The sequence below is a fragment of the Clytia hemisphaerica genome, unplaced genomic scaffold (assembly GCF_902728285.1).
Source record: "Clytia hemisphaerica strain Z4C2 unplaced genomic scaffold, Clytia hemisphaerica genome assembly, whole genome shotgun sequence".
Taxonomy (NCBI): domain Eukaryota; kingdom Metazoa; phylum Cnidaria; class Hydrozoa; order Leptothecata; family Clytiidae; genus Clytia; species Clytia hemisphaerica.
The window spans coordinates 1,473,091-1,496,562 of NW_027103507.1; the positions used below are offsets into that span (position 1 = coordinate 1,473,091).

The 23,472-nt window shown below is 34.1% G+C and overlaps 1 protein-coding gene across 1 annotated transcript; it reads left to right on the forward strand.

Moving 5' to 3' along the window:
• The first annotated feature begins 376 nt into the window (after positions 1–376).
• Positions 377–17,311, forward strand: LOC136798936 (uncharacterized). Its single transcript, XM_067055616.1, has 18 exons — positions 377–463; positions 1,024–1,095; positions 1,493–1,614; positions 2,243–2,289; positions 2,810–2,845; positions 3,853–4,014; positions 4,178–4,249; positions 5,064–5,123; positions 5,830–5,891; positions 7,413–7,551; positions 7,818–7,949; positions 8,313–8,456; positions 9,098–9,232; positions 10,113–10,247; positions 10,788–11,054; positions 14,831–15,127; positions 15,776–15,940; positions 16,882–17,311. The coding sequence occupies exons 1-18, from the start codon at positions 407–409 to the stop codon at positions 16,884–16,886; spliced, it is 2,109 nt and encodes a 702-aa protein (XP_066911717.1). The 5' UTR covers positions 377–406; the 3' UTR covers positions 16,887–17,311.
• Positions 17,312–23,472: the final 6,161 nt, after the last annotated feature.

The window sequence follows — 23,472 nt, forward strand, 5'->3', positions numbered from 1 at the left end:
AACTTTTTAGATTTATCGATTCTTATAAATAAAACTGCCATAAATAAATAAGCTATTGTGCAAAGGAAATATTTTTTTCTTCTACAAAGAAGTGTCTCAAAAAATGTAGTCTGTAAACTTTTTAGAATCTAGTTAAGAATGTTGAATTTAAAAATTGATACCAATGTTCCATATTTTACATTGTTTTTGATCAGCATACATTTTCTTATATGTATAAATTGGCTTTTAATCACCATTGTTTGAACCATATAGCTTTATGTCTGCCGTTATGAAATACATATTAGTAAAAATTGGCACAGTGAAATAATATCCAAAATTATATCTGAGATAATGTTATTATTATTATTATTATAACTCAATAAATATTTACAGAGACCAAAATCAAATTTTCGAAAAAGAAGACAAGATGAACAGATTGTTCAGTGGCAATTACAAAATAAATCTAGTAAAACCACCACCAGCTGTAAGAGTGTTATTTTCAAATACAGTATTAAAAATTATGTATGCTACTAGAAATATACACCTTTTCGACCGTAATCGCGTGGTCAGGCGCATGCCACTTAATTATTTAATCATCCCTCTAAACTCGATCCATTCCTTTTTTGACACATTTTTCTATTGTATATAGACGCGAAAGAAGGACTGGGACGGTTTTAGGGGGGTAAAACAGACAAAAAAATACCTGCACGGCAATTGGCAGCTACGGTCAAAAGGGTATATTCCTACTTAGGCAGGTTTCATCTATTTTTCGATGATCGTGATGTCTCAAAGCTCATACAGTCATAGATTCAAAGAACCTGGATGTTGTTGTTGTTGTTGTTGTGCAATTTTACTGTGCACTCACTTTATAACTCCTTGATAATAGGTTTTCTGGTTTACTTACAAAGAAACTTGGCCTTTCAACGCCTTAGGTTGAACTGAATAAATATGATATTGAACTATACTAAATTATAAGGGTCAGTAAATATTAAGAATAATATATAAGGAAACACAAAGAACCTTATTTTATTCTCTGGTTTTTAGGCAATGAGAATTCGCTATGAATCAGAAGTTGTAAAAGGTGACCATAAAAGTGAATTTCCTATGAAATTGGAGGTATGTGTGTTTATACAGCTATCTTCTTTCAGGATATTGAATGGTAGAGCAGATGTATGAATTTCCTTATTGGGATTCATCATAGCACTGTGTAATGCACCCTGGCTAGGCAGATCTAATTGTCAAGCATCTCACGCCATAAAACTAATTGTGGCGCAGACTTAAAGAAGAAGTGAAACTCCCTAAAAAATGTATTTTATATCAACTACTTTTTTTGCCAGCTTTTAAAAGAATGCTCTAATTTCTAAGCACTTTACACTTTTTAGCTTGAGATGAGTACCTTATTAATATTTTTTCCTATGTATCTTCTTCAAACGAGATCAACAATGTCCGTTACAGAAGGTCTTACAAAGTATTTTTCACCGAGAGCAAGAAAATTCGTCTGGTTTTCTTATAGATTAAAGATCGTAACTTTCCTGTTTTGGTAATTGTTCAAACAAAGAATGAACTGTTTACAACAATGGTTAACAAGAAGAGAGGGATACACTGTCAGACTTTCAAAGAAGATGATCCTCTTTAGTAAGAATTGTTCTACTATGTATTTCTGTTTATAATACCATGCCATGCCATCTTGCTAAACTGTTGCTGCATATCTTAATAACCCATTAAGTGCCACTGATCTGTAACTGAAAATAGGTTGAATGCAAAAAATTTGGGATGAAAAATCGAGCTCAAAATTTAAGTTTTCTTTTATAAACCCATTAAGTGCCACCACTTCATAGGTTCAAATTTTAAAAATATTTTTTGATTTTTAAACTCCCAAACTATAAGTAAGGCTTATTATTTAAGAAAATCATCAAAGTGGAACTCACCGACTCTGGTTTTGTGTGATTTTCACTAATCAGAAATATAATGTCTTCTCGATAAGTCAATTTATTTATGTAGTGTAATCCCCCCTACTGTTTTTAAGTTATTGTAAAATGAGGCCTCACAAATAAAATAAATCCTTCAAGGAGGAATGTATTCTTATTCTGTTGAGGGGAAGTGCACTTGACAAATTGAATCGAAGAAAACAAAAAGGGCGCAAAGAATACTGCAGACTTAAAAGATTGTTAGCAGTCATGCTTGATACAAAAATTATTGTATTGGGGAGGGGATCTCGGATATATACGTACAATAATATAGCATAGTTGATATTCTCTTCTAGCTGGAATACCTGCCTTGTTAAAAAAAGCAAAGATGCTGAAAAAGAAGGTGAATATTCTGATAATTTTTGAATATACTCTTAGGTTCCAAATAAACAAGGGGTTGGAGGTTGGGAAATTTTCGAGACTTTAATAAACAGGGGGGGGGACCTAATTGCCGGGGTTTATTTATTGCTATTTAGAGCAAAATAAGGGGCCTCCTCTTTTGATAGCTGAAAATATTCTTAAAAATTAATAAACGGGGGGGGGTCCTAATAAGGTCCGTTGGGGTTGGAAAATTTTCAAAAAATTAACAGGGGGGAGGAGCGTTTATTTGGAACCTGAAAGTACATGATAGTGGAAGCATTAAGAAATGATATAATAGGGGTTATTTCCCCATAATGCTATCATGCTTGACTGAACATAACTGTTTGCACTATTTTTTCCTTGTTTTCATTTATTGAAAAGAATTATAATTTCTATTTTTGTTTTAAATCATTAGTAATCATTGTTAAGTTATAATCATTTTGTTGTTACTTGATTGGTTGATTTGGTTTTTATTTTATTTTTCTAATTAATTTGGTTTTTAGGAACACAAAAAAAGTCAACAGAGGAATCAAAAACAGGTAATATTTTTCTCTCTTTGAACGTGATTTCTCGAGGTTCTATAAATTTTACAAGAACGAATTCTTGTACATTGAAAAGAAGAAGGATAAACTTAAATTTTGAAGGGTCCTTTCATTAAATTTGTTTTATTAGAATAAAAGTTATACTCCATTGAATAAAAAATTTACTTTCAAAAAGTGCTTGAAAATCGTTGAAGAACGGCCATCAAACTTTAATTTTAAAATTTGCAGTCGTAATAACTTTCGCACGGATAAGAGCATTTCTTTGTAGTACATAAATTTTGAAACGTAAGCCTAGAAATGGTTTAAAATCCTCATCAAAATCATTTCCATTTGTTTTTGCCCAGTTTATCTTCAGACTTTTCTCCAACCCCATATTTGATTGGTTTTTATGAGTCTCTTAACCATATTTTTTGGCATTTTCTGACAAATTTTCTTCCTTTTTTAATTGAAATTCAACTTTCTTTTATAAAAACAAAGGTAACTTTGACAGCTTATTATAATTTTTAATGACTAAAACAACAATACTAATGTATCAAGGCTGATTTTGAATGTTTTCGAGCACTTTTTGAAAGTAACTTTTTTATTCAATGGCATAGAATGCAGAGGGAACCAGCTCCCAGCTCCCAGCTTTTTTCAGGGGGAGGGTAAGGCTAAGGAAAATAGCCCCCCCTGGCTAAATTTTGATAAGGTAGTCCCCACCTTCACAAAGCAAAATATTGAAGAAATTTTTAATGCAAATTGTCAATAAATAGATATCACTTTTGATCTAATGAACCAAATTTAAAAAAATGACTGCTCAAAATTCAAGTTAGTCATTCTTCTTTTCAATAGAAAAGGAATTCTTCTTTAAAAATTTTTAGATCTCAAGAAAATTCGCGTGAAAGAAAGAAACTTTTTTGTGGCACTTTTTGAGACAGGGAAAGTGACAGGTACAATATACTTTTTTCTACTTCACATTACAACATTCCCAGTTCAACTCATAACCTTATGCTTTATATTTTCAGAGAAAAACAATGACCTCCGGATATACAACGCAGAAGTTGATGTACAAGTGTTTAAGCTAAGCGATGAACTTTTAGACACTGATATTACCAAACTGATGGAAAAACTTAACGATTTCGAAAAAATTGGACAATGGCAAACCAGAATCAGAAATCAAAAATATGGTTAGTTTTAAAGGAATACTCAAGCTATTTTTTGCTTTTTTATAATAATTTTTAAAATACAAGTTTAACTTTAAAAAAAGCTGAATGCTTACAGAAAATTAAAGTAGACCTGATTTCTAATAATGATGAATTAAAATAATAACATTTGGAACTTTTGATTTAGATATCAAGCTCCAGTCAAATGATAGCTCAAAACGGAGTGGTGATATCGTCGAGTTGAAAATGAGCGGAGAAAGTATGCTTGATTCTTTCAGGTCCCTAATAAACGGGGTGGGCTTTTTGCAAACATTTTCAAATTGTACTAAAGAAGAGCAAAAATTTTTGTGCAGTTTTTATTGACCAGAGGGTTGGAAATTGTACTTTAGAAAAAAAAATGAATAACTTTTCTTTAGACCCCTTAAATCAGGACAAATTTCTAAAAATATGCTCAATACAGTGTAGAATTAACAAAAACAATTGTCTATCGAATCTCCTGCAGCTTTCAAGCAAATGGATTTTTAGAGCTTTACAAACTATTTTATCGAAGTTTGAAAATCAAATTTTTGATGCCACCAACGGATTCAGCGCAAAAAAAAATAGATAAAGGAAATGGGGTTACTTGTTTTAAGTTTCGGCTACCTGGCGCCAAGAAATTGCATTTTTAAGGCCAAAAATCGACGGTGGGGATGACATCCAGCATTTTGCTGGGAGCATTTTCAGAAAAAATCAACCTCAAAGCTGGATAACCCTGAACCATAAGTAGTATCTAAAAATAGTATGAATTGTGTTTTTACTAACTTTCGATGTCTAGACCTCGAGATTATTTTATTGCTTCTATTGCTGAGTCAGCAGTTTCTTAGCATATTTAGCCAACTTAAAATAAATCTAGTGATCTAGATACCTAAACTTAACAAACCATACCTTTTTTGGATTCTACTAGCTCAGAGAATGATTTTTTTCTGAAAATGCTCCCATCAAAATGCTGAAGTCATCGGAAAACGTTTAAAAAAAGGAATTTCTTTAATATTCAAAATAATCAAGTAACTAATGACTGTCTTTTACACTTTCAGGTATAAAAAATCGAACTGAGAATTTACAATTGGTGTTCTCTTATAACCAAAAAGAATTACGTAAGATTATGATTTACCGTCCTTCCCACAGTTGACTCTAAAACTAATTCAAACTCGAAATGAGAAATCTAATTTGTTTCAATTTATAAATATTCATGTTATAGAACAGCATAGTACCAAATTACCAACAGTATAAAAGACCATAGACCATTGTATTAGCTAGGCTGAACGCATCCCCTTTGCTATATTTTGATAAAGGGGATGAATATCGTGTATGAAATTCCTGTTCGAGAGTTACCTGTATCTTCGTGTTTTTGAGTTTTAGAAACTTGATTAGCTTGATTAGTAAGTCTTATATTTATGAGAGATCTTCAAGTTTTATTTATTTAATTTGAATGGTTAAAGGCTAATGCAATTATTGGATTTTTTAACCTTTTTAAGAAAATTGAAACAGGTTTTACCACAAATTTGGGGGTAACTCTCAGACAAGAATTTCATACACAATTAGCATTCCCGTCAAAAGCATATTAGAGAGGATGCGTGCAGCCTAAATATTACCGTTAAAGAAGGTGAAATTAGCAAGCCCAGCTGGCACACAACGTTGTTTAAACGTTAATAGAACGTTATATGGACGTTGTGAACGTTAGATAAACGTTGAAACAACGTTGTGTGCCTCCTGGGAGATCTACTTATTAAACGTTTTTGTTTTTGCTGATAAAAGCACATTCGTTCATCTTATCAAAATATTATTGCTTATTTTTTGCAGGCACATTGAGAAGTGGCGAAATTATAGATGATTCCACGTTCAAACCAGATACAAAATTCAATGTAAGTAGTTGGTCATAGCACCCACAATCAGGGACAAAAGGTTGTAGACTTTTCAAAAATACATGAAAAATTTCAAAATAAGCTTTTGAAAACCAGTGAAAACCCATTTTTACAGAGGCCAATCTTGTTTTTTTTCGATTTGGAGAGTTGGATGACAAGTCTAGAAGCCAAATCCACTCAACATTGAAGGAAATTAGTTTTTGCAAAGTCTTCAGGCCTTTTTTTTGTCTGAGATTGAAGATTGAAGGTTCAATGAGTTTTGCACTTCATCTTTTTCGAGAAGACATCTAATTAGACCATATTCGAGATGGTTTAATCAATTATAAACAACTTTTCAGAGCTCTCTGGTGCACCCACCACCCACCACGGTGGCTGAAGTTCACCCATTTTCAGTCATTTGGAAGTCTAAAATTCACAAGGACTAAAGCCACAAGGACTGCTGGCAAGCCTGTAGGTGTCTTCTGCCAAATAATCGCCTTGTGGTTCATTTGGGGAATTTTCCAAATGCTAAAAGGGCTTTTTTTGGCACTATTGATTAATTTTTTGAAAAGTTTACAGACCTTTTGTCCATGATTGCATGAGCCTGACAACATTTTGCAGATTTGGAATGTTGATTATTTCGAAAGAAGAATTTATATCTCGACCTCTACATAAATCGAATTAACGTAAGAAATGGTTTACATAAAAAATAAAATTCATCAAATTTTTATTTACAAGAATTTTTCCTGTAATATCAGTCTTGTATTTAAAAACTATAAGTCATTATCAAATAAGGTGGTTAATTACATTTGAAAATATAAAGAAAACAAAAAAATGGGCAAGCCAAGGCAGAAATTAACTTCAAATTATAAAAGTTCTAATATGATGCGTCAGGGTCTGACCCCATCTAATTTCCACCCCCTCTAATTTTTGTATACAATTTCTCCTTAATCGCATTAATCATTCTGGAAATATTGAGCAAGATGAGAAACATACTTTTCTACACGTGTTTTTTTAAGAAACTAGTTTTACCAATCAGCCTCAATGTTTCTTAAGAAATCGGCATTTCGGAGCCTTAAATGTTTTTTACATGTTTCTAAACTTTTTGACATAATCAGTATAAAGCATTTGTTTTTATTGGAAGGTTCTTAAAAAAAACGAATTAAAAAATGTTATTTTCTCATTCTCAGCCTCAGCATGTTTCTTAGATGTTTCTTAATTTTTAGGCATTCTAGGCCTCATGTTTCTTAAAAGTGTGTTTCTTAAAAAAAACGTGTACTTGCTATTTATTTTACAGTTGACTCACACTAATTCGAACTGGAGCGAGGAAATGTTATTTGTTCGAATCACAGAGATATTCTAACTATAGAAAGAGTTCTCTTTGACTAGGGACTGGAAACAAGTTCGAGTTGTAGAAAGGTTCAAATGATAGAAGTTCAAATAAGCGAGAATTTTATATCGTGGAAAAAGAATCAAAAGAAATCACTTTTACACTTATACCACAATGCTTAGAATAAATGCCTTGTTTTCTTTTCTTTTCAGAGTCTGACTTTTAAAATGCCTGCATTCAACAATATAGAGGAAGTGGATGTTCATCTACAACTGGTTGAATTCGATCAGAATGGCAACGAATTGAAAAATATTTATCCCAATTCTCTGAAATTGAAATATCTCCCTTCAGGTAAGCATATATGAATGCATGAAAGAACATTTGAGAATTGGGAAAAGATTTCTCTATAAAACTTTTATGTCTTTCAGGAAAAATTGAGTCTAAAAAAAGTTGACATTTTAAATGTACCATGAAGATGAATTTTTGAATACGTATTAGCTCAATCCAGCTAGAGTAGAATATAGATATATTTTCTTGTTTTAATCTATTTATTTGTATTCAAAGAAGTTTTGACTTTGATATTTAGGCATATTAAAATTATTTTTTATTCATCATAGCTCCCTTCAGAGTTTCAGAGAAACAAGAGGGGGAAGAGAGTGAAGATGTACCCGGAACATCAACTTCGACTCAACCAGGAAAATGTCAAAGTAAAGATCAGGAAATCCGCCTATTGAATAATGATAGTGTCTGTAAGTCTTTAGCGAGTTTTTGTCATTCTCAACAGACAAAAAACGTTCATCTAGCTTCCATAACATTACACACTTTTTTATACCAACAAATTTACGAGAACACGAAACTGAAAACTGAACAAAAAGTAAGAACAAATTAAAGAACAATCTGGGTCTCAGATTTCAGAACTTCAGGACTGTTTTTAACAAATTTTAAGTAAAGAAACTAAGCGTGTTAAGAACATCTCAAAGGCCTTTAATGGCCTTTCTTTGAGATGTTGTATCTTAAAATTTACTTGAGAGATCAAGGCGAAATTTTCAGGATTTTATTTTCTTTCCCAAATTTCAGAAACCCTGAAGACTGATTTACTCTTAATTTTTCAGCCAAAGACGGAAACAAAGCCAATGATGAAGATGATAATACTTTTGTGTTACGTGAAATGGTAAATCAAGACAATTCTTTGTCAGAGATGCCCCATTTACCCACTGAAGTCTTCCGTAATAGCGAAGTTACGACTCAATCTAAAGGCAAGTTTAAAGGTTTTATTTTTGCATAACTGTTTCCGTTTTTTTTTAGGTCGCTTGATTTCTTTAGTCAAAGCACTTGTTATACATTTTTGGAAAGCTAAGGGGTAGGGGAATCAAAATAACTTGGGTGCCAATTTTTTTCGGACACATGGGTGTGTTTTTCGGACAACTATGACGGTCTCAGTTAAAAATCATAGCGTCAAAAATTAATGAAAATTTTAGCTTGAGAAAATGGAGACCTGTTGTATATTTTTAGAAAGCTTTAAGAAAAATAACATTTGAGATATATTGCAAGTATAGGTGATTTCTGTACCTAACTCGGGATATTAACCCTTAAAAATAGTGTTTTTTCAGCCAGAAACAGCTGTTTTGTTCAGTTTTTGCGCCTGTTTGCGCTTTTAGAAGCTCTTGCTCCACATCCGTGTCAATCCAATGTGAAAAAGCTTGTAAATTAAAATTGATGAGTAAGCAAACGATATCACTCTTATTTAAAAACAAAACCTTTAACTCCTTACGAGCTTATCACATGTGAATGGAATTATATCGATTTCCTTTTTTTAATTTATTTATTTGTATTCAAAGAAGTGATTTGTTTTGGCTTTGATATTAGGCATCCTAAAATATTTTTTTATTCATCATAGCTCCCTCCACAGTTTCAGAGAAACAAGAGGGGGAAGAGAGTGAAGATGTACCCGGAACATCAACTTCGACTCAACGAGAAAAATGTCAAAGTCAAGATCTGGAAATCCAGCTAGCGAATGAAAATGCTGTCAGTAGTAAGTCTTTAGCGAGTTTATGTCATTCTCAACTGAAAAAAACGTCCATCTAGCGTCCATAACATTACACACTTTTTTATAAGAACAATTTCATAAGAACACGAGGTTGAAAGCTGGCCAAAACCTGAGAACAAATTAAGAACAATCGGAGTCTCTGTTACATTACCACGTATCTAATTATCTCGCTACAACTCAATCTAAAGGCATGTTCTATTTCTTACGAGCTTGTCACATGTGAATGGAATTATTTCATTTTCTTGATTTTTTGCTTCAAACACATGGGTTTCGATTTGGCTCTATGTTTTGATTCCGTGTAAGAAGCAGCAGAAAAAGATATCTTGTAAACAAACACTCTCATCTTATTCGAATAAACGCCCCGGGCGTTTATTAAATTTTTTGGATTTTAGGAGGGGCGTTTAAAAGAGGGGGCGTTTAAAAGAGGGTGTTAATTCAAAGGAATACGTACTTGATATTTTTTTCTTGCAAATTACACAGAATAAAATCAAAAAAAAATTGACAACCCGTGTATTGGCTTCGCTAAAATTATTTATGATGTTTTTTTGTCTCTCAAGGTCTTCGGTCTTTTAAAGTCTGTCTCAATATAATCTGGAAAGGAGAAAAAGGGCTTTTAACTTATAAATACCATGAATATGAATATGAAAATGAATACCAGGTGTTTCAAAAAAAAGTGCACAAGTTTGAATTAAGATTGTGAGAAAACTAATTATGTTATAAATCTGAACTAAGGTACGTATTGGCTCATGCGACATCTAGAATGTAGATGCATTTCCTTTTTTTAAGTTATTTATTTGTATTCAAAGAAGTGATTTGTTTTGACTTTGATATTAGGCATCCTAAAATCATTTTTTATTCATCATAGCTCCCTCCACAGTTTCAGAGAAACAAGAGGTCAAAGAGAGTGAAGATGTACCTGGAACATCAACTTCGACTCAACAAGAAAAATGTCGAAGTCAAGATCTGGAAATCCAGCTATCGAATGATGATGCTGTCTGTAGTAAGTCTTTAGCGAGTTTTTGTCATTCTCAACTGAAAAAAAACGTCCATCTAGCGTCTTAACATTACACAATGTAATGTAAAATAACAAGAACAATTTCATAAGAACACGAGGCTGAAAGCTGACCAAAACCTGAGAACAAATTAAGAACAATATGAGTCTCTGTTACATTACGACGTATCTAATCATCTCGCTGCAACTTTTGCAAATTTTGAGCTATCATGCTTTAAATTTGCTTGACGTGTTCCAAAATTACGCAGAAAAGTAGAAAAAATTCTATTTCGAAAAGGCGTCAATTTTGAGAAAAAAAGTGTGAAGCACCCGGAAGAATAACATTAAAATGACGGTTTTATGATTGTTGAAAAGATAATACGGAGTGGGTTATGAAACAGATAAAGTTTGGAGTATGAAGATGGAAAATGAAGACGACAAATATCAATTATCCTTTAATCGTCTTCTGTGTTGTTTTAGAGCCTCAAAATGGCAATGAAACTTTTACAACAAGCGGTTGATCTTCAAACTATCATTTTTTTTCACTAGTCAATCAAATTATAGATGAGAAGGCTTTAAACCAGCGTAAGATGGACGAACTCTTGGCCGTTTTCCAAAAGCTCTATGACAGAAATGAAAAATTGGATAAAAAGCTGGATTCAGTGTCAGTGAAATATTTGTTACCGAAGCAAAAAATGTCTACTGACCTCAAGTATGGCTTAACGGAATCACAAAGCAAAGTCACGCTGCAAGCCCTATCAAATGAATGTGAGATGGATAACAAGACAGCCACAGATATTGTTACAGGGGAACAAGGTACTCTTCAAGCATTGAATTTTGCTAAGCTAGGTATACACTAGGCTACGTCATATCTTCATATTTCTCGTTTTGAATATTGAATTTCTCACTTTACATTGCATACGCACTGAGGTTTCAATGAAACAATAGAGAGTTTCGAAAGCTAAGTCAATTAGCTGTGTTTTAAATTTCTTTCAAATTATACCTCTATTGATAAACATCTTTTGCTAAAAACTTCCGTTACGTTTAGGCGAATCCTGGGGGGGGGTCACTAGTGGCCGCCTATAGTTATGAAAGCAGCAGGCTCACTGCAAGTGTGTGCCGGCCAACAGGCAGGTAGTGAAGCTGCTGTACATGCTATGAATGAAATTTTTAGTGAAGAAGACAACGACGCCATCCTTCTTGTAGACGCCTCTAACGCTTTTAACACCCTGAAACGAGATGCTTTTCTGCACAACATTAAATTTCTCTGCCCAGCAATCTCAACATACATACTAAACTGTTACAGTAAAAATTCTAGACTCTTTGTCACTGGAGGCTCCGAACTGTCATCAAGTGAAGGAACCACCCAAGGCGATCCAATGGCTATGCCTGCATATGCCCTAGGGTTGGTACCTTTGCTAGATTTATTGAAAGAGGACCCGCAATCGAGGAACGTCAAAGAAGCTGCATTTGCAGATGATCTTGCTGGTGGTGGTAAGCTTGCTAACCTATTGAAATGGTGGTCAGAAATAAACAGACTCGGACCCTACCTTGGTTATCACCCTAAGGCTAGCAAATCTTGGCTGATTGTAAAAGAGAACAAGTACCTTGAAGCATTAGAACTTTTTGAGGGAACCAACATCAATATAACAGCAAATGGTCGGAAATACCTTGGTGGCACTTTAGGAACTGAACATTTCAAATCTGATTACCTTAAGTCTAAAGTATCAGATTGGGTCAAGGAGATTATCGATCTATCAGATATTGCCAAGTCACAGCCTCAGTGTGCCTACAGTGCTTTTGTAGGTGGGTTCATTCACAAATTCACCTATCATATTCGAGTCTTGGATGACATCTCCGATCTACTGAAGCCCCTAGACGACGCAATAGACCAGCATCTTATACCAGCCTTGACAGAGGGACATCACTGCAACCAGATGGAAAGGAAGCTCCTCAGTCTACCGGTGAAGTCGGGGGGTTTGGGTATACCCATCCTATCTGAGATCTCCGATATCGAGCATAGCAACTCAAGAAGAGTCAGCCACCAGCTCAAAACTGACATAGTCAACCAACAAAAGGAGCTCAACTGCAACCCACTAAACGCAACCACCAAATACAAAGTAACACGCGAGAAAGAAGCAAGACAGAAAACACTGTTACAGGACATCAGATCCCAGATGAACCAGGACGAGCTTAGAGCAAACGATCTAGCCCAAGCCCAAGGAGCGTCAAACTGGCTGACAGCATTACCCCTCAAAAATGAGAACTTTGTATTATCGAAGAGAGAGTTTTTTGACGCAATTATAGTACGTTACAGATGGCAATTGAAACACTTGCCTACTCACTGTGCATGTGGTAAAGTTTACACTGTCGAGCATGTCTTATCCTGTGCCAAAGGGGGTTTTGTCTACCAGAGGCATAACGAACTCAGGGACACTATCGCTAAGCTGATCAGTGATGTCAAGAAAGACGTCACAATAGAACCACAACTCGAGCCACTTACAGGGGAGGACCTGCCAACCGGGACAATCACCGAACCCGGAGCAAGAGCTGATATAAGCGCTATGGGGTTCTGGACTAGAGGCCAGAGAGCATTTTTTGATGTCAGGGTATTCAATGCCTACGCTCAACGGTATTCTAGGAAGAGCCTCAAAAGCGCTTTCGAAGCAAATGAAAGAGAGAAGAAAACCCACTATAACCATCGAATCATAAACGTGGAACAAGGATCCTTCACACCCCTAATCTTCACAACCAACGGGGGAACCGCTAGAGAAGCTTCAAATTTCATCAAATCTTTAGCTATCCTGATTTCCGACAAGAGGGATGAACTGTTTAATCAGACTTTAAACTGGATAAGAACAAAACTTGCTTTTGCTCTGATTAGATCCACAGTCTTATGTTTACGTGGGTCTCGTGTGCTCAAAAAGCAGAAAACTGAAAACTTGGATGATATTATTATTACTGAAGCTACTGCTTATATAAACTAGTTTTTTTCTTTTACTATTTTCTAACCCTTTGTTTTTTCTATGTTTTAATATTTCAACCTGTACTTATACATATAATGTATGTTACGTTTTTAGACCCAGTCAACTGAGGCTCTGGGAAATATAAATAAAAAAAAAAAAAGTGGCCGCCTATAGTAGTGCCTATAAACCAAGAGTAATGTCTAAAAGCCTGGAGCTGTCTATCATGTAGACTATTAAGTATACACCCTGAAAAAAAGGTTTATCGTGAATTTGTTTTTCGTGGATAATTCTGTTTGGAATTAGAAATCCATTGTTGTATTTGCCATGGCCCCCCCCCCACTTTTTTGCAAAGCAAAATAAAAAATTTCTCTTCACCTAATTACTTTTTTCTTTTCTGTGCGAGTGCCAATAAAAACGTTAGAACCTTTCTAAAAGAGGACAGATGGACACTTAAATAATAGTAGGGGGAAATTTGTAAAATCGCTCGATTTTTTTACTTAAAGCACTTGTTATACATTTTTGGAAAGCTAAGGGGTAGGGGAATCAAAATAACTTGGGTGCCAATTTTTTTTCGGACACTTTGGTTTGATTTTCAGACAAATACGACGGTCTCAGGCCAAAATCATAGGATGAAAACTTAATGAAAATTTTAGCTGGAGAAAACGGAGACCTGTTGTATATTTTTGGAAAGCTCTCAAAAAATTAAGATTAGTGATATATTGCGAGTATAAGTGATTTCAGTACCTAACTCGAGATATTGAGCTTCCGAAAGCGCAAAAACTGGACAAACAGCTGTTTCTGGCTGAAAAACACTGAAAAACACTGTTTTTAAGGATTAATATCTCGAGTTAGGTAAAGAAATCACCTATACTCGCAATATATCACTAATCTTGATTTTTTGAGAGCTTTCCAAAAATAAACAACAGGTCTCCGTTTTCTCAAGCTAAAATTTTCATTAATTTTTCACCCTACGATTTTTGCCTGAGACCGTCGTATTTGTCCGAAAATCACACCAAAGTGTCCGAAAAAAAATTGGCACCCAAATTATTTTGATTCCCCTACCCCTTAGCTTTCCAAAAATGTATAACAAGTGCTTTGACTAAAAAAGTCGAGCGACCTAAAAAAAACGAACAAATTTCCCCCTACTATAAGTCTAATTATACTCTTTTGTTTTAAACAAACAAACTTACAGTTTTCTTTCAGAAAATCAGAACAAAAAGGAAGCTGTTTTAGCCAAATAAGATAGGTCAAAATCGAAAAATTTCCAGCCCTTCTGCGCAAACCATGGTTGCGCCTCCTTAGTCACTATATTTTTGTTGGCCCCCTCACTTTCAAAATCGTGGCGCGGGCCCTGTTTTATCTATCAAATTATATAGTAAATAAAAAATAGTAAATGGTATGAATTATTCAAGTTTTCGATAGTGTTTGTGTTTGTATATTTTAACTAACTGCAGAGTCTTGAAAGAAAAAGATTATTTATTTTATTGGCTTTAATAAGCTTATCTTCCCATGCCTCGATGTACAAAGAGAAAAGACGGACTCGTAGTATACTAGAGATTTTGTCAAAGAGTGAAACTTTTTAGGACACTAGAATGTAAACTAACAGAAAGAACTTTGAATTTTCAGTTATGTCATCTTCTGAAACAAACCTTCAGTGTTTCTCTGGTAAAGAAGATCTCGCAAATCATGTTGAAATGAACGAGAACCAAGATCTCCATAATCAGGGTGGAGTACAAGTGGACCCAATTTCAAAGCTTGGTTTTGAATCTGGGGTCCAATCTGATGACTGCTCTACGCTTCAACCATCAAACATGGCGCTATTGTCTTCAACTGCTCCAACCGGCTTGCCAACTGTTATAAACTCATCTTCGCCTTCGTTGAACCACAAGAATGATCCATCGAAAAGTCCTCAAACCCGTCAAGGTTAGTCATTTGTATGTGTGTTGGAAAATACTATTCTTATCTTTATCCGATTAACTTTGATTTGTTTTTATTTGAAACATAGTCGTGAGGGAGTTTTCGGATGAGTACCAAACGTTTGCAATTGAAATCCAGCATCAATTCAAAATTCTTACCTTATTGGTACATATTTTCGCGTGTTACAAATTTTTGCGGGTACTTAATTTCGCGAGTTTTTTGGTCAATTTTCGCGAAATTTAATACTGTCTGAATTTTTCAAATTTACAAAATCGCGAAATTAAATACGCGCGAAAAAATTTTTCTTAGTATTTTGTTAGTATTTTTACATAAAAAACGTTGTGTTTCAAGCAAAACAGTCTTTTTCTTGCTTTATATTCCCACTTTCTGAAAATACCTAGTTTAGTGAATCGCGAAATTTAATACACGCGAAACACGTTTTTTCGAAAAAATTTCGCGATTCGCGAAAATTTGTAACACAGAAAATATATACCAATAAGGTATTCTTCTTTCTTGGGCAATCTGTGAGGTCATAATCGAAGTTCTTTTCTTTCTTTTTTTTTCATATATGAAGAATTCGAAATATTTTCATCACCAAAGTATATTTTTCGAAGTGAGGACTAAGAATTTTCGTTACAAATCTCTTTTTTCTAGCTATTAAGAGGCATTCACAGGAAGAAGGTGGCCCTGAAATCAAACGAAAAAATATTACGGGACCTGTATTTGTAAGAGTTGGTAAAACTAAAAGGAACATGGAAGAGAATACAAAACCTGAGAAGGAACTCGTTGATCAAGGTGTTGCCTATTTATCCTTACTGGGTTAGTATGTTTCTTTTCTCACTTTTCATTTTCTATTTGATGTAAAAGTACTGTAAAAGTACTACCGCCGTCTCTGTCCAGTCAGTAGACAAGAATTCCTTTCCAGCTCTACGTGATGGCAGTTGAGTCCTCGGGCTCCACATGGACCCGTAGCTCAATGGTAGAGCAAATGCCCGCGAATTGCATGGTTTTTAGTCCGAGTCTCGCCGGATCCGTTGGTTTTACAACGGTTCTGGTGGCTAGTCAGAAGACAACACGAGAGTGACTGTACTCACTTCATTATTATAAAAGTGTGGTGAAAATTATTAAGAGAACCGACCTTCATATACCCTGGACACATTTTCCCGATCTTGGCCAAGCAGAATCTTTGATTGGAGTTTTTTGAAAGTGCGGTACCCTGATATCCTGATTTGCAGTCATCTTCAGTTGATTAAGATCTCGTAAACAAATCAAAAGCGGACAGTTATCGTCGCATTAAAAAACACCGATACATACACTCGCCACTAACACAGTCTCACCGTGCTTTAATGGTTTGACGAAAGTAAAACCTGATTAAATGTGGAACTGATAAACTGACTAAAAGTCACGTCATAAGTCCAAATGCTAGGTTTTTATTAATTACCATGTTCAGTTCGGTTCAGTAGTTCTTTATTACAAATTGCTAGTGTTAAAAACTAAATCGAGGGCACACTGATGAACTGACTAGTCCAAATGCTAGGTTTTTAATAATCACCATGTTCAGTTCGGTTCAGTAGTTCTTTATTACAAATTGCTAGTGTTAAAAACTAAATCTTATCTATACATTTAAAACCATTGAGGACACTCTCACTGCCATCTAATTCATGATATCCATGACGTAACGTTTTCTACGGAAAGACCCCGGTTTTAGTCAGTAGTGCCAAATTTAAACTAACTTCTTAAAGTATAATTTAGATTTTCAGAGTGACCCACCTAACGATTGACTTAAACAACTTCATGATGCTTACACTAAAGATGAGTTTTATGACGGAAACTGGTTTTTTGTACGGGTTCAATCGTCTTTGTTACTGCTAGTTTGTTGGAGCACCTTGATTACCTCTCCGAAAGAATTAACACCATAATTATTTAATTGATTTAAATTTTTGTTTTAGATTTATTTGTTTTTATTTTAATATTGCCTTGTTACTGTTGCTGTTTTTTTTTTGCACGATGTATCATTCATAGATTTTTTCACTTTCCTACTCTTTTTATTAAAATTTTAAGAATTTTATTTTGTTTATAATCCAGCAGAATTTGTATTTTGTATTGTGACACACACTTTTACCATAATCACGGCTTTTATATACCATTTTAGACTTTCATTTTAAATGCTAAAAATACTGATCTATTCACTAGGTTTTTTATTCCCTTTTTTCATATACTTTTGATTTCAAATTATTTTTTTGAAAATCCATTCATTTAAGAAAAAGTGAAAATTCTAACCAAATCTAGGAAAACGAAACAACCTGTCAACACAACAAATTCAATAAATTCCAATTTTACTAAGTTTCACTGGTTATTTTTATAAGAAATCTCTCTTTAAGAATCACGAGTTTCTAAATCCCAAGATTTTGTTTAAGATTTGTCACTCACAAATACACGCTTTTTTACAAGAATAGACTTTATAAGAATGTCCATGATGAAAATGGCCAAAAAATTTAGAATAATGCTAAAAATATCACCATCATAGAATTTTGCTACTCAAGCAAAGAATGCCATTTTTAGAGCATTTTCTACTATAAATTGTCAATTACCCCCAAGTAAGGCTCCTAATCTAAGAATGCTGTAAGAATCTTTTAGGATGATTTTCCCAAAAAAGTTAAGAATATCCATGATGAAATGGATTTACACCCATTTACACACAAGTGTGTAGCTTAAATGTCTAGCAATTTTTGATAAACAAGGTTCTACTCTTCTAAAAGATATTTCTATGATTCGTCAAGTTTTATCTAATCCTTTTGACAACCTTTTTAAATTATCTTTTTTCTTAGAATCAAATCACTAAAAGAGGATTGGGAATAAATTTCTCTTGAAAATTGTTCAATCTTGAAAATTTAAGGATCATTGAAGATAATCCAATGGTCAGATCAAGAAAAAGAATCACTGACCTTTATATACCCTGGAACAAGTTTCTCAATCCCGGCAAAGCAAAATCTTTGATCGGAGTTTTTTGAAAAGTGGTACCCTAATGGTGGCACTACTCAATAGTGTAAATGCATCGAGAGCGCTAGGTCTACTTTCCCTCAAATATTTTTGTTGATGTAGCGCCAATATATAAAGGTCAGTGAAAAGAATGAACTATCACTATCATTTTATTCCTACTTTATCCCACATGCGATTCTCATAAATTGAACATTATAATGTTTTTGAAATTTTATTTATCTAGAATATTTTTAATTTTCACGAGGTACTTTATTTTCAAAGTAAATTATTTTTTGTTCTTTAATTTTTGGTACTCTGATTTCAAAAACCTCATAAAAATTATAAGTTGTTCCACCTACAAACTACATGAATTAGAATGGATGGATTAAGTAAGAAAACACTTCCCGCGCACTTATTTTACGAGTTGGTTGTAATTAAAACTCGTTAAGTTGTAATTAATAAGTCATTTTCATTGGTCATTTCGTATATCATGTGGTACATTTTAAATGATAAAATTGCGCTTTTCAAAGGAGTTTTCATTTTACAATTCCGGACCATCTAAAAATAACGTCAAAATAAAAAAAGGATAAATTTTGCCATCCCTTTCCTCCACCATACTACAAGTGACCGTTCTCCCAATATTCTGATTGCTCTTTGTATATTGCGCTAGATAAACTACATATGGTTAAAAAAACGAACAATTACGCATGCGTTTTAAGGCAAATAAACAAACTATTTTTCTTTATAAGAACCAGTAAATTTTTGTTGAAACTCGGCTATTCTTATTATGTTTGTCAGTTTTGGATTGTAACCTTATTGTAACCTTATTGGGCAAAATTGATATTTCTTCAGATTTCTACGTTTCTACGTTGGCTTTTACGTTCGTTTTTATATACAATTAACATTATTTTCTTTCAGAAAAATAACAAAAAATAACAAAATAGAAAATACAAACTTAAAAAAAGTAACAAAATAAAACAATTGAATATTGGTGGTATTCAAGGTATTGAGATTTTATGACTAATCTGGCTAATCAAAATTGAAAATGAAACTGTTCATGTGAACAGACTGATGGAGTATGGCGTGCAACTGAATCTTTCCACATCAAATGACTTGGGTATTCTTTATACAATTAATTTCTATATTTTATAGTATCAAAAATGACTATTTTTAGTTAGAAGCAATATTGTTATACACGCTTTTTAGGACCTACCATTGTCTGTCCGTTTGTCTGTTACAAGCTTTTCTCAAGATTGGCTCATTAGTTTTTGTTAACCCTTTAACTGCCGTGGCATTTTTTTACACCCTCGACCTATTTGCCAATGTCGGCATTCATGGCTTCACCCCCCCCCCCCTGCTCGCAAGGGGGGGTTAAAAGGTCTCAGGGCAACTGGTACCTACAAATAGTCTTTGGCCAGGGGCCACCTACTGAGCTAGGGGGGACCTAATTTTTAAAACTGTTGTATTTAATTACACTTGACAAAAAAGAAAGTTTTTCTAAAAGTATATCTACGATTTCAATTTTTAGCTTTTTTCGATTTTTGAACTTTTAGGGGCCACCTAGAATATTTTTCCAATAGGGACCACCTAAATCCTAGGGGGCACCTAAATTCTTAGGGGGGACCTAGGACCTGCTTATAAGCCATGTCATATGCCGACATGGGCAAAAAGTAGCGATTTTCACTTCATTTTCTGAATAATGTATGAAGTATCAGCCAAGGACTATAATTTTGAGTTGAACATTGTAGAATAGTTATTTTTCAACATAGAAAAGTTTTTAACTATTCATTTTTGGACCTACCCCGGTGGAGGTCCTATAAATTAACCTTTGTCCGTTCGTTCGTTCGTCTGTTCGTTCGTTATAAGCTTTCCTCATGATTGGCTCGTTAGTTTTTTCAAAGATGTGTATTAATATTGGCCAAAACATGGCTAAGTCCGATTTTTGAGAAACATTTTTTGCCGGCCGAAAATGCCGGAAATCGCCGTTTTTCTGGATTTTCATTGGGCTTTTTCCTTATAATTGGTTATTTTTTCATTCAAAAACCTTATCAATAGCAATGCCCACCATCAAGCATGTTTCAATTTTCAATAAAATTGATTTTTGAAGCTGGAACTGTTTTAAAATCGCCGGAAGAAACTTTTTTCGACGGAAAGACAGTATTTCTTGAATTTTTCGAGCTGTACTTTATATTTTTTTATGAAATTTTGCACAGTGATGCAATATAACAATACCTAAAATGTGACGGAGCCCGATTTTCGAAAAACATTTTTTCCGGCCGAAAATGCCGGAAATATGCCGGAAAAAACCGGTTTTGTTACATTTTCTCGAATTTTCATCTTTAGCTTTTTCTGATTTTTTTGCAGAAAGATGCGTATTCGCAATGCTCAAAACATGGCTGAGTTCGATTTTTGAGAAATTTTTTTTTCTGGTTGAAAATGCCGCAAATCGCCGTTTTTGCAGATTTTCATTAGATTTTTTTCCTTGTATTTCTATGTTTTTGACACAAAAACATTATTGATAACAATGCTCACCATCAAGCATGATTCAATTGTCAATAAAACTGATTTTTGCAACCAGAACTTTCTATTTATTTTTTCCCTACAACCCTTCCCTCTCTCCTTATCAACAATCAATGATGAATTTATTGCGTTATGCATTTTCGCTAAACGCTATATTTTCTGACTGATTTTTTTCTCCTCGCATTGCTATCTAACTTTCATCATCAGGTAGGTTCATTCAGCATTTATTCTTTCTTTTGAACTTAAGTTTTCTGCACAGGGTCCCTTTGTAAAAGAGTACGTAGTTTAGACTACAATCTCGGTCAAAATATATTCGGAATTTTGGTTAAGTCCTCGTTTTCAGCAATTTAATGTTCGGGCGAAAAAGCCGCATTTGGGCAAATTGATAAAAGAGGGGTTTATGGACTTCCAGGCTATATTTTGAGCCCTATTGGACCATTCTTTGGGCTTTCAGTTCCTCAGATCCTAAGGTCCTAAGACTTAAGTCTAGCGTGGGAAGATTTCGTGGGAATTTCCCTTTTTTCTCAAATATTATGACATTGATTATAGTAGGCTACTCTGTACCCAGCTGTCACACAACGTTGTTTCAACGTTCATCTAACGTTATATGGACGTTGTGAATATTAAAAAAAACGTTGAAACGACGTTTTGTGCCAGCTGGGTATTAGAGTTCTCACGTTTATTTTAATCGCAGCGGTCGGTTTGAAAAATCTCAAATAAGAAAAGACAATGATAACAGACCCTCCACGGCAATGAATTTTGAAATTAGCCGTAGATATCGGGTCTGTGTACAGCCATGGAGGTTTAAGACTGTCGGTAATTGGTCGTTATAGTCTTTTGATTTCTTTTATGAGATATATCAAATGAAATTCTAAGCTCGCCCGATGAAATAAGGCTATTTTAGTAGAACTAGAGTTCGCTCTGAACATTCTTACTATCAGTATTGAAGATTTCTAGCCTTCTAATATACGAGAATGAAATTTTTTGTCCACTAAACAAGTTTATGTTCAATTTCGTTATCCGTTAAATTTTGTTTTGAAAATATCTTTTCTCAAGCCAGAAAATAAAAAGTTCTTTATAAGTACACACGATTTCAGACTCAATTTGTAGACATAAAGTCGCTGGAGAATGTTGAAGGAAAGTATCAAGCAGAGTTCACCTTGAAGAAAATGTTGATCGAAAGATCTTATCATTTGATGAAGGATTGCCAAGCTTACAGGCCTTTTTTTTAGTCCAAATATTTTCTCACACTGATGTCAGAAACAATGAATCTCGTCTCATCTAATTTCTAAAGCTTAAACGAGCCAATAAGATTTCACCTATAGATAAAAGAGCTAATCGCACGATGGGTTATTTTTTCTTATTTGGCACGCCCTCAAAGAGAGCAATTAATCGTTAATTGCATCCTGTAGAGAGCAATTAATCGTTAATCACACTCTCCAATGCCGCGCCAATGTTTACAAAATTGATTTTAATGTTTTTTCTTACCTTTTTTTTGCATCGAACGTTTTAATTACATTCGAAATTTATTTTGTGAGAAAGAAAATCAATAAACAACAATAAAAGAAAAACATAAAGAGAAGAGAAAAATATAAAACTCTCAGCTGCTCTCAGTGTAATTTCTGTTATTTACTTTCCTAACTGGGGAAAAGTAGTGAAAGCCGAGGTGAAAGCCATTGTGCGATTAGCTCGTAATCACATAATAACTCGTACAATTGGAAAATTGCACTCGTGATTTTTTTGTTTCAAATTTTCCTCGTCCTTTCGGACTCGGAAAATTAATAACAAAAAATTCACTCGTGCAATTATATTCGAATTGCACTCGTTATCATGTGATTACATACTTATGTATAAATGCACGATATATATGAGATTATGAGCATGTATACATTATCGTAACTTTTTGGACCTACCTTGGAGGTCCTATAAATCAACCGATGTCCGTCTGTTCGTTCGTTCGTTCGTCCGTTCGTCCGTCTGTTACCAGCTTTTCTCAGGATTGGCCCATTAGTTTTTTCTAATTTTTGGCACAATGATGCAAAATGGCAATGCCCAAAATGTGACGGAGCCCGATTTTCGAAAATAAAAAATTTTCCGGTTGAAAAGGCCGGAAATATGCCGGAAAAACTGTTTTTTTTTGCATTTTCTCGAGAATTTATCATTAGTTTTTTCTGATTTTTAACAATGCCCAAAACATGGCCCAGTCCGATTTTCCAGAAAAAAATTTTTCTAGCTTAAAATACCGGAAATATGCCGGAAATCGCCGTTTTTCTGGATTTTCATTGGACTTTTTCCTTATAATTGGTTGTTTTTTCATTCAAAAACATTATGAATAGCAATGCCCACCATCAAGCATGTTTTGAATTTCAATAAAATAGATTTTTGAAGCCGGAACTATTTAAAAATCGCCGGAACAACCTATTTTCGCCGGAAAGACAGTATTTCTTGAATTTCTCAAGCTGTACTTTATATTTTTTTATGAAATTTTGCACACTGATGCAAAATGACAATACCGAAAATGTGACGGAGACCGGTTTTCGAAAAACATTTTTTCCGGCCGAAAATGCCGGAAATATGCCGGAAAAACCGGTTTTTTGCCATTTTCTAGAGATAACATCATTAGTTTTTTCTGATTCTTTGCACAAAGATGCGTAATAGCAATGCCCAAAACATGGCCGAGTTCGATTTTTGAGAAAAAATTCTTTTCTGGCCGAAAACGCCAGAAATACTATACCGGAAATCGCCGTTTTTGCAGATTTTCATTGGACTTTTTCCTGATATTTCTTTGTTTTTTCACGCAAAATCATAATTGATAACAATGCCAACCATCAAGTATGGTTCAATTGTCAAAA